Source organism: Mercenaria mercenaria, chromosome 7, assembly GCF_021730395.1.
Source record: "Mercenaria mercenaria strain notata chromosome 7, MADL_Memer_1, whole genome shotgun sequence".
Lineage (NCBI taxonomy): Eukaryota > Metazoa > Mollusca > Bivalvia > Venerida > Veneridae > Mercenaria > Mercenaria mercenaria.
Window position 1 is genome coordinate 70,967,485 of NC_069367.1, and position 12,177 is coordinate 70,979,661.

General features: G+C 35.4%; 1 protein-coding gene across 9 annotated transcripts in view; it reads left to right on the plus strand.

Moving 5' to 3' along the window:
• LOC123553956 (sodium/hydrogen exchanger 9-like) overlaps positions 1-7,352 on the plus strand; it is a 75,657-nt gene extending 68,305 nt beyond the window's left edge. For 8 of the 9 annotated variants that reach the window (XM_045343729.2, XM_045343733.2, XM_045343731.2 and 5 more), the window contains one exon: positions 952-7,352. Coding sequence is in view for 5 of the 9 variants with exons in the window: in XM_045343726.2 (XP_045199661.2) it covers positions 952-1,062 (111 nt within the window). In the remaining 4 variants the exon portion in view is untranslated. The remainder of the gene's footprint in view (positions 1-951) is intronic. The other variant, XR_006686924.2, reaches the window with a different exon arrangement.
• Positions 7,353-12,177: the final 4,825 nt, after the last annotated feature.

Genomic DNA, 12,177 nt, shown 5'->3' on the forward strand with positions numbered 1-12,177 from the left:
AGTGCAAAAGGAATTGAGGGGTGTTGCACTTTTCGTAATCTCTTCATGAACAGACTTTAGACAGAATAATGTAATTTTTTGTTTGGGTGCATTCTATGTTTCCAATACTTATTTTATTGGGTCTAGTACATGTTTAAAATAATAGTATGAAAAAAAGGAAAATGTACCGTCACTAATTTAATGTGGTGTTTCTCTGCTAGATATTTTAGTATGTTACTACTTTTGATGACTAACGTCATTGTGGCTTTCCTTCTTCACCCCACCCTTCCCAATGGTACGCTTCTTGTAGTAAATAGATGTCTTATATTCACTTATTGTATTGGTATATATAAAGAATTATTCAGGTATTTAAAGCAAACACCTTGTGAATGAAAATAATGCGCTATATCTGTGTGAAGGTTAAAGATAATTGAATGTTATTATTGAAGGAATGGTGATTTCAGAAGTATTGATTAATTGCTTGCATATATTGCAAATATTTAATAGATATATATAATCAAGGAGAAAGGCTAGTAAAAGGCTTGTAGCATGTCAGTAATATATGAATGGAGAAATAAGTGTAGACCTTAAATAAACAAAAAAACTTACAATTTTGTCAGTCTTAAAGTTTGTAGCAGTATAAACAGATGTTACTTATTCACATTATTGTCTCTGAAAGTGTGAAATAGACAACATAAAGACTGCTTTCAGCTAAATGTTGTCAGCCTGATCTGATCTTAATTTGTCAGCCTGATCTGGCCTTAATTTGTCAGCCTTATATGACCTTGCTTTGTCAGTCTGCTTTGGCCTTACTTTGTCAGTCTGATTTGGCCTTACTTTGATTTTGATAACTCATACTTTTCATATCATATATTTGTGTTGTTTCTTTGTGGTCATGAAGTGTTTTCAGATCTGTTTTCTTTATCTACCTTGTCATGTTGGTAACATGTTTTACTATTCTGTCGTTTACAGTTCCCTAAATATAGAGAAGATCTGAGCGGGGATCTTGGTCTCGGAGAGCACTCTGACCAACCCGTGAGAGTACAGGTTAACTTGGGGACACCGTCTGGAGATCATGTGTGAGTTCTCAGCAAGTCATCTATGAATCTCCATGCTTGAAATACATAAATGCTTCAGTGAAGTGCATACCTATGCGACACAAACGCTTGTTACTTTAAGTGCATTGGAAGCTGTGTTGTGGGTGTACAAAGTCTGAGCTGTTAGTGATAATTGTGCAACGGCTCAGTTTGCCTGTTTTATAATGATATTATATCTTAGTATTTTCATTTCATTCTAATTTGAATATTGCAGCCTTTTTTGACTAGAATGTTTTAAAAGTTGTTATTTTGACACATTTCAGCCATTTAGGGCTAGAATGTTTTAAAAGTTGCTATTTTGACACATTTCAGCCATTTTGGGCTAGAATGTTTTAAGAGTTGCTATTTTGACATAGTTAGAGGACATTAAATGTTTTTGATTGTTTTCTTTTGTCTTGGGCTACACAAAAGGAACAAACATATAGAGGTAAAATTATGAGAAAAGTAGTTTTTCAAAATTTTCATTCAAACAGTTTACCCAGGGATATGATGTCCATGATAGAAAACAATATTTATAATATATCTTCAAGACATTCCACTTGGTAGATATCTTTGAAGTGAATTATATTTTTCATTTGGCTTTTACAAAGAAAGAAATTTAAGGGAAACACTGTTTAGGAATGTGTGAATAAAATATGCCAGCTCATACCCTTTACCAACAAAGACTCCTGGTAGTTCTGCACATATTTTACATGTGTGTAAATAGAAACTGTTTAATATTTTAAACATATTTAGGTACTTTACGTTATTCAATATATAGTAAAGCAGGCATTTTAACAAGGCAAATAATGTATAAATCATTGTCAGTGATTTCTGTTTTTCCATTCTTTTTAGCTCACCTGAGCACAAAGTTCTTAAGGTGAGTTTTGTGATCGCCCTGTGTCCGTCGTCCGTCCGTCGTCAACAATTTGACTGTTAACACTCTAGAGGTCACAATTTTGACCCAATCTTAATGAAACTTGGTCATAATGTTACCCTCAATAAAATCTTGGACAAGTTTGATATTGGGTCATCTGGGGTCAAAAACTAGGTCACCAGGTCAAATCAAAGGAAAAGCTTGTTAACACTCTAGAGGTCACAGTTTTAGCCCAATCTTAATGTAACTTGGCCAGAATGTTGCTCTCAATAAAATCTTGGATGAATTCGATATTGGGTCATCTGGGGTCAAAAACTAGGTCACCGGATCAAATCAAAGGAAAAGCTTGTTAACACTCTAGAGGTCACAATTTTGGCCCAATCTTAATGAAACTTGGTCAGAATGTTACCCTGAATAAAATCTTGGATGAGTTTGATATTGGGTCATTTGGGATCAAAAACTAGGTCACCAGGGCAAATCAAAGGAAAAGCTTGTTAACACTCTAGAAGCCACATTTAGGACTGTATCTTCATGAAACTTGTCAGAATGTTAGTCATGATGATCTCAAAGTCCAATTTGAATCTTTGTCATGTAGGGTCAAAAACTAGGTCACCAGATCAAATCAAAGGAAAAGCTAGTTAACACTCTAGAGGCCACATTTATGACCATATCTTAATGAAACTTGGTCAGAATGTTAATCTTGATGATATACAGGTCAAGTTCAAATCTGGGTCAGATGGAGTCAAAAACTAGGTCACCAGGTCAAATCAAAGGAAAAGCTTGTTAACACTCTAGAGGCCACATTTATGACTGTATCTTCGTGGAACTTAGTCAGAATGTTAATCTTGAATATCTTTAGGTCAAGTTCGAATCTGGGTCATGTGGGAGCAAACACTAGGTCACGGGGTCAAATCAAAGAAAAAGTTTGTTAACACTTTAGAGGCCACATTTATGACCATATCTTGATGAAACTATCTTGATGATCTTTAGGTCAATAGGTCAGGTGAGCGATACAGGGCCTTCATGGCCCTCTTGTTATTGACTTTAACCTACCAAATTTCTAAAATGGACGTCTCTCATTCAATTTGGGCAGTACCATTTATTATTCAAATTTATTATTCACTGAAAATTTACTGACTGAATAGTGAACAATGCAGACCAAGATCAACTGCAGGGACATGCATGCTGATCTTGGTCTGCACTGGTCACAAAAGCAGAATCACTTGCCACCTGCAGGCTAAAGTGATCGAGTCAAGATAATCTGTACAGGTCATGAATATTTATGAAAATATAGCCCTGTGATATTGTATTGAATTGAATCTGATTATACAAAGTGTTTGTCATTTAATTGTATCATGTTAATAGATTTACTGATTTTATTGTTATGGATTGTGAATATTTAGGTCATGATTGTATCATAATTTTTTGTTTTCATTTTCTTCAGTTAGTTGATATGTACAAATGTAAGTTTGTTGTATACAATATGTTATTTGTTAATTTTAAACTATTTATGTTAAATGGTTTTGTTTTAGGACCATAATGATGAGTATTTAGTTGTTATACAAATTTCTTCGATGTCGGAACTGAATGGGAGACATTTTGGTTTATCGATCTGCTTGTTAGATATGATGCCAGTGCAATTAAAAGCTACTTTTTTACATTTTAGATGAAAAATGTAAAATGTAAATCTGACATTGAAAAATGATAAAGAAGTGAAAATAGAATATATTTTCGTGTAAAAGTAACCTGGAATATTGGTTTTGTTCATCATTTCCAGACTGTCTCAACAGTCACTCCTCTACAAATCATTGTTTAAAAGGGTGACTTTGTAAATATTTATATGTCAGTCTGTACAAGAAAAGCTCTGGTACAAAATACTAAATTTAACATTCTTTGAAGACTTCAGTTTTACTGACATAAATTTGGGAAGAAGCCTCTTTAAATTAAAAACATATTTAGGGATTTGGTTTTAGCATATATTTAAAACAACACTGGTAATTTATTTTTGTTATTTCATAGGCAATTTCTTTCAACTTAAAATCTCAACTCAAAGGTACTTAGTGTTTGAATGAGTGTATGTCTTTTGCAGAACACTGGCCTCATTAATTGCCTTGTTTTCAAGGTCATTGTTTTATATCAGTAAATATTTATAAAAATTGTAATATTTATGTTTAAGTAAATGATTGCAATTAAAGGAAAAAGGGACATTTTAAAGATATTATATACATTAGTTTGGACACAAAATCATTGTATTTTTGTGTATGTTACTTGAACTAGGTTTGCGTAACATTTTTCTGGAAAATCTAGATTATTATTATCCATTAAAAAGCGGTTATATCAGTAGCATTGCCGAAAATCTATTATATTCCATGTATGAAGTGTGACTCAGTCGACAATACTGTCTTCCTGAAGGTTACTTTGACAGTAAATAGGTTTTGATGTAAAAAAAGTAACTAACTACTAACATGAAGTAAGCATCAGTTGAAGGACTAATTGATATTTGGCAGATTGAGAAAAAAAAGCAAACTGACATATACATTTTATTTGGCCATATGATTGAAATCAAAATTGTGATTTTCCCAGAGAAGCCTATTGTGAAAATTGACTGGAGGACAAATATCTTCAAGTTGGTCTAACAATAAATCAAACACATGACCCTTTCTTTTTTCTTTGACTGAATTTCCTTGTGATACAATGGTGCATTGAAAAAAAATTTGGTTGAATAAAATCTCACATTGTACAACATTTGTTTCAAATGTGCAAACCACCTTAACTTTAAGCCGTTTTAGATTAATTAGGGTACGTTTATAGCTGCACATTTACAAACCACTTTGTTATACGGGTCAGCAATGAGAGCAGTTTAAAAACCCACAATTTTTTTCTACTGTAACATTTGTTTATATATAGAGTTCAGTCCCCTGCTATTTTATACTAAACAGTGTTGATGTGCATGTGACATGCTAAGCAGTAAGAATTTTAATAGGTATTAGATGCAAGGTTGAATCATTTTATCTTTGTTGCTATAGTTTCCTGGCGGTGGAATATCAGCTGTATATAAATGAACTGCTATGATGTCTAATTTACATATTTTCAGACTGAGAAATCTCATTTTATTGGTGCCTATATCTGTATGATCAAAACCTTTCTCATGAACCTGTTATCATAATGATGATATGCTGAATAAATAATATGCCTGCTTATGTCAGGTCTGCTTTTAACCTTTAGCCTGCTAAATTTCTAAAATGGAATGGTCCATCATTCAATTTGGGCTATACCATTTATTATTTGAGGGGGTGTTCACTGAAAATTTACTGACTGAATAGCAAACTGCAGACTAATATCAGCCTGCACAGAGGTGCAGGCTGAAATTGGTCTGCACTGGTTGCAAAGGCAAAACCACTTGCCACCAGCAGGCTAAAGGTTAAAGACATTTGACTGTATATTTCTATATGTTTGATTACTTGATTACATTTGTATTGTTTTTGCAGTTTATTAATGAAATATATAAATTGTTGTTTACATGTTTTAAAGTAAATGTTTATGTAAAGCCTTATAAAAGTTAAGTTATTTTGTTCTTTGAACCATCATAATGTAGTTTCTTTTTACTGATGTTAATTCTGTCACTTCTGTGAGAAAATAGTGTTTTATGTATCATCATGAAGAACATTGTTAATTTTGTTAGATTTATTCTCTTATTTGTAGATGATTGTATGCAAGGATCTATCACTGTTTGTAGTTGTAATGACATGTGTAGTTATACCCCCAGGTATAGAGTGTATGGGAGTTACCGGTACATTGGAGTCCAGCATGTCCATCCGTTAGTCTGTCCATCCATAATTAATGTCTGTCCTGTATCTTCTGCACTGCTGGCAAGATTTTCATAAAACTTGCATCAGTCATTAATCTCATCAAGATGATGTGCAGAGTTACAAGGTCTAAGGTCAAGACGATACTTTTAGGTCAAAGGTCAAACTGCTTAACTTTGTGCCCACTCCATATTTTTTAAACTGTTTAAAAAAATCTAATAACACTACATGTACTATCAATTTTTATTACGTTGTTAAGATGACTTGCAAAGCACATAACCCATGCAAATAGCCCAAGGTCAAGGTCACATGTCTGCTGCATATCTTGCAAACTGCTGGGAAGATTTTCCTTAAGCTGGCATCAATTATTTACTTATTAAGAAAGAGTGCACACAACCCAGATCACTAGGCCCAAGGGCAAGGTCACACTTGAAGGTCAAAGGTCAAATAGTTTAACTTCATGTCACTCTGTGTCTTGTAAAATGCTGGGCAGATTTTCATAAAAGTAGCAGTTATTTACCTCTCAAGCACACAATCCAGGTCACTAGGTCCAAGGTCAAAGTCACACTTGTTGGGTCAAAGGTCAAATATGTTAACTTTGTGTCCACTTTATTTCGTATCTCCTAATTTGCTTTGTAGGAACTAGCGTCAATTTTTTTAAAGGACCAAGCTGGCAGTTCCATTTCTTCTTAACCACCAGAATGTATTCTATTAAATTAGCTAGAGGTTTTTAACCTCAAATTTGTTTCTCGGTGTCTTCATAACATAAAACCCCTAGGAGGTTTTCATAAATCTAGCATTAGTGGTAAACCTCATGAAGAGGACAGGCTAAGTGTATAATCCAGGTCATTAGGTCCAAGGTCAAGGTCACACTTAAATGTTGAAAGTTATTATCTCAATATCTTTTTGAAGGGGCATCTGGGGTATTGATTATATTTAGTGACAGGCTCAGTTTTGGAATAAGTGGAGAGAAAGCACCATTGTAATACATGTAGAAATTGTCCTTGAATGTATTTGTCTCCGTGACTGAGTAGTTAATGTTGTTGACTTTGAATAACTTGCACCTCACCAATATGTGTTTTAGACCTTGCTTTGTCATGTGAGGAAGCGATGATCTAGCTGGCTTATAGAATGTTGGTTGTTCTACCAAGAAGCCTGCCTATGATTGAAACAGTACCTTGGGATAGAGGGGGCACCTGAGATCTACCTTTACCATCAAAAGCTGGAAAAGTCACCATATGACCTAAATTGTGTTGATATGGCTCCAAACCCAACAAAAAAAAATGAAGTGTAATATGCAGAGAATATTTTTTAAAAAATGTAGAGCAGTTTACCGTATTGCATAAACGATAGTGTTTAAGGTTACTTACAGTAAGTGTGAATGTGAATTGTTTCTGTATACTTGTGACAATTGCTTTGTAGCTTGATATTTGTTATATTAATGCATTTGTCAGATATTTAGTATTCTGTTTTTATGTATATGTACAGTTATATATTTATTGAAAGTCATAGTTCAATGTGTTTTGCTTACTCGAGGTGCCTGTCTTGGCTATGAGTTGCATTCCTTGATTATTTACAGTGTGCAAAACCACAGTAAAATAACATAATAATGAATTTGTTTGTAAAATGTTTTTCCTTCCTTGAAGAACTTTATTATACGCCCGGAGAGACGTATTATGTTATGAAGCTGGTGTCGGTCCGTCCATCCGTTAGCAATTCGTGTCTGCCCTGTAACTCTTGAACCTCTTGAAGGATTTCGAGAAGCTTGACACAGATGTTCACCACATTGAGACGATGTGCAGAGTACATGGTTTAGAGGGCTCACTTCAAGATTGAGGTCACACGTAGGTGTCAAAGTTCATATAACTGTTTCGTGTCCGCTATCTAACTCTTAAACTGCTTGAAGGGTTTTAAAAAAACTCACCACATCGAGACGACGTGCAGAGCACATGTTTTGGATGGCTCGCTTCAAGGTCAAGGTCATACTAAGGAGTCAAAGCAATTTCGTGTCCGCTCTGTAACTCTTGAAGCCCTTGGGGATTTCGAAGAAACTTGACACAAATGTTCACCACATCGGAACGAGATGCAGAGCGCATGTTTTGGATGGCTGGCTTCAAGGTCAAGGTCATACCTTCCAGTCTATATATTGCCCCGCATTGCATTGCTCTTGTTATAGCTCACCTGAGCACAAAGTGTTCTAGATAGTGGATGGGTCATCTATTGAAGTTCAAAGAATTTTAACTCGTGCAGAATTCTGTTTGCCATGGTAATGGAAAAAAAAAAGAGTAAAAATCTTCTCCAAACCTGAGCTGAAATATTGGTACATAGCATTGTCTAATTGTCCTGTAGAATGTTATCTCAAATGACCCTGGGGTCAAAATTGGCCTGACCCTGGAGTTCACTTGTTTAACACAGACTTCTATAGTAAAAGTTCTTGTCTAAAATCATCATGACCAGTGCTTAGATATTTGGCATGTAGTATTGTGTATTGTCTAATGGTATTCTACCATTTAGTTTACTCAGATCATGCCACTAGGGCCAAATCTGGCCACACTTGTTTTACATAGACTTGTATAGAAGAAACATTTAAAAAAAAACCTTCTCGTCTGAAACCATTATGCCACGAGCTTTGGCTTTTGACATGTAGCAGCTGCCAATTTTGTTCAAATCGTGCCTCTTGGTTCAAGGTTGGTGCACCCTGGGATTCACTTGTTTCATATAGAATTATGTAGGAAAAACTTTGAAGATCTTTTCTAAAACTATAAAGCGCTGAGCTCAGATATTTGGCATGAAGCACTTTGTAGTTCTCTACCAACTTTATTCAAATCATGCCCCTTGGGTCAAAATTGGTAATACCCTGAGTTTCACTTGATTAGCATAAATTAGTATAGAAAAAAAACTTTGAAAATTCTTCTTGTCTAAAACTGCAGGGCCCTGAGCTTAGATATTCGGCATGTAGCTTTGTGTAGCAAGGTTTGTATGCATATCGGATCCCTCTTTGTGGTAAATAAGAAAACGAACCCCTCTGTTCGCGCATATGCCCTTCTTTGTGGTAAACAATGAACTCTTAACGTCAGGGAGCTCGGAAAATCGAAATTTTCGTCCTGAGCACAGGTTTTTGCATAAAAAACATGAATCACGGGAAAACGTAGCTATATATCATTGCTTTTTTATCTTTACATTTGTTTTATCAGTTGACACAAATCCAAACGAAGATGGAAATGGCTCGGAATATCGTGCGGTGTTTATGAAACTTAAATACGACTTTCCTTGAATATAGCAAGTTTCTATATAGTACCTTAGATGTGAAGTCTTTGATCCCATCTTATTTGTAAACACACTTTATGTGGCTATTTTCATCATATTTCCTTAAAAACACCCTACTTTCGATATCGTTAATGCACGAGATTGTTGGACTTGGGTCAACTGATAAAACAAAAGAGAAATCGAGGAAAATAGTATATTCCAAACAGTGATTTGTCGTTGAATTAAGGTTTCGATGGAGGCCTTGAGAAACAAAAATCAAACAACACTAAATCATAGAAAGAAAGAGTTGTTTGACATGAAAATTGAACAGCATGTAAAACATGTATATTACTTTATGAAACAAGTGTCAGTATACTGATATATTCATTGAATTCCGGAAAAGGGCTGCCTAAAGGGGCTCCACTTCCGGACAGTTAAACGCCTTTAAAAACTCACCATTTTCAAAGAACAGTTACACATGTTCGTTTTGATGCATTTGCAATAGCGTGCGAGTGGTGAAATTTCGAATAACAAGGTGGAACACAGTTTTCAGCAATTGTTTATCTTTAATTCTTTACAAATGGCATTCATTTTCAAAAGGGAGACAACTGTTCCCGATTATTTTAAGTACAAATGGCATTCATTTTCAAAGGGAAACAACTTTTTCCGATTATTTTAAGTAATCTCTGAGAAAAAGTTGTCTCCCTTTGAAAACGAATGCCATTTGTAAAGAAAAAAAGATAAACAATTGCTGAAAACTACGTTCCACCTTGTTACGTGAAATTTCACCACTCGCACGCTATTGCAAATGCATCAAAACAAACATGTGTAACAGTTCTTTGAAAATGGTGAGTTTTTAAAGGCGTTTAACTGTCCGGAAGTGGAGCCCCTTTATGCAGCCCTTTTCCGGAATTCAATGTTTATATCAGTATACTGACACTTGTTTCGTAAAGTAATATACATGTTTTACATGCTGTTCAATTTTCATGTCAAACAACTCTTTCTTTCTATGATTTGGTGTGGTTTGATTTTTGTTTCTCAAGGCCTCCATCGAAACCTTAAATCCTTGTTTGAATAAAAAAATCCTTGTATCACGAGGACGCAGCTCGAGTGATATAACAATACGCATCTAACGAAAACAATCATGCCATGAATATACTACCACTTTAGATTCCCTACAGTTTGCCGGGTTGTAGTAATTAATATAGCCAGTCTATCCCTCTGATCCGTGATATTCCGTGCAAAGCATGGTTGTAAATTATCTAAATACATGTACACTGCTGACTAATGTACAAATTAAACCAACTAGAGCTAATGCGGTCTCAATCAAATCGAGTCTGTAATATTCACTATTTGCCTTGTCCTCGGTGCTTCCGAGGGATCTACTTTTAAGGTTTTGTTAATATACTAGTACCAGACAACCCTAGTATTATGTTATTATAGAGTTTTTAAGAATTTTACAAAAGCAGTTGATAATTTTAGGTTTTTATTTATTAATAACATCCTTACATCTTTTTACGATGTTTCAGCAAATAACTTTTTATTTACACTACAGTATGTTCTTTGATTTTTATGACCCCGAAGGTGGGCATATCAAAATCGCATTGCCCGTCCGTCCGTGCGACCGTAACTTAGTAAATTCTTGTCCGGGCAGTAACTCTGCCATCCATGAAGGAATTTTGAAATAGTTTGGCATAAATATTAACCTTAATGAGACGACGTTTCATGTGTAATACTCCGACCCCTAGCTACAAGGTCAAGGTCACACTTAGAAGTCAAACGTTAATATATTGGGTTTGTTTCCACACTGGCCATAGCTTTCGCAGAAGCGGTGGTTCCAACGCAACGCCGCGGCGGTGAAGGATTCGTCGCAGAAGCGGTGGATAAATATTATATGGCCGGCTGACTACGGTAAGTTTTCTAATGAGTTTTCCCATATTCATTCACGTTTGAATGTAAACAACTAGTGAAACAGGGGACCACGTGTGTACTCTTCCAGCGACAAACACTTTTTTAGTGAAATTCTTTGTCGTTAATGTAAACACTTCTGTACAGTTTGACGAGGGACTGCCGTTTTTGTAGCATTTCCATTAAAAATGGTAAAATATTGCACAAAGCGACCCCTGAGCACGTTTGCATCAAATGGTAAGTATGACACTGTCAAGCAAAAGCTATTTCTGAGTAATCGATGAATCTTTATTGCAGGCATATAAGATAATCAACCAAAAAGTGATTCCAACGCAGTGACGGTGGGTACAATTGCAACGCATTGCGGTGGATCTTGTTTCTTTAATGTTCGTTATGGACATTTAACTAAACTAAATAGCATGTTTCCATAGATTTTGATTGGGGTAGATACATGAAATCACTTTGACATAAGACAGCAATAGAAACTGAATATTTAGAAATAATATTCCATTGATTTGCACTTCCATTTTGTTGAATACGTACGAAAAGTAAGCTTCATGTTTTGAACCATAATCTACTGCCAAGAGATAACATCATGTTCTTTCGTACCAAATACGCATCACATTTTGGTTGATTATCTTATATGCCTTCAATAATGATTCATCTATTACCCAGAAATAGTTTTTGCTTGACAGTGCCATACTTACGATTTGATGCAAAAGTGCTCAGGGGTCGCTTTGTACAATATTTTACCATTTTTAATGGTGATTCTACAAAAACGGCAGTCCCTCGTCAAACTGTACAGAAGTGTTTACATGAACGACAAAGAGTGTTTGTCGCTGGAAGAGTACACATGTGGGCTCCTGTCTCACTGGTTGTTTTCATTCAAACGTAATTAATATGAGAAAACTCATTAGAAAACTTACCGTAATGTAATCAACCGGCCATATTTATCCACCGCTTCTGCGAAGACTTCTCCACTGCCGCGGCGATGGAACCACCGCTTCTGCGAAAGCTATGGCAAGTGTTGTTTCGTGTCCGGTTCGTAACTTTGCCATTCTTCAAGAGGTTTTAAAATTACTTAGCATAAATGTTTATCATAATGAGACGACGTGTCATGGGCAAGACCCAGACCCCTAGCTCCAAGGTCAAGGTCAGACTTAGACTTAGAGTTCAAATGTTAACAGGGTCTGTTTTTGTGTCCGGTCCATATTTCTGCCATCCATGAAGGGATTTTGAAATATCTTGGCATAAATGGTAACCATAATCAAACAATTTGTCATGC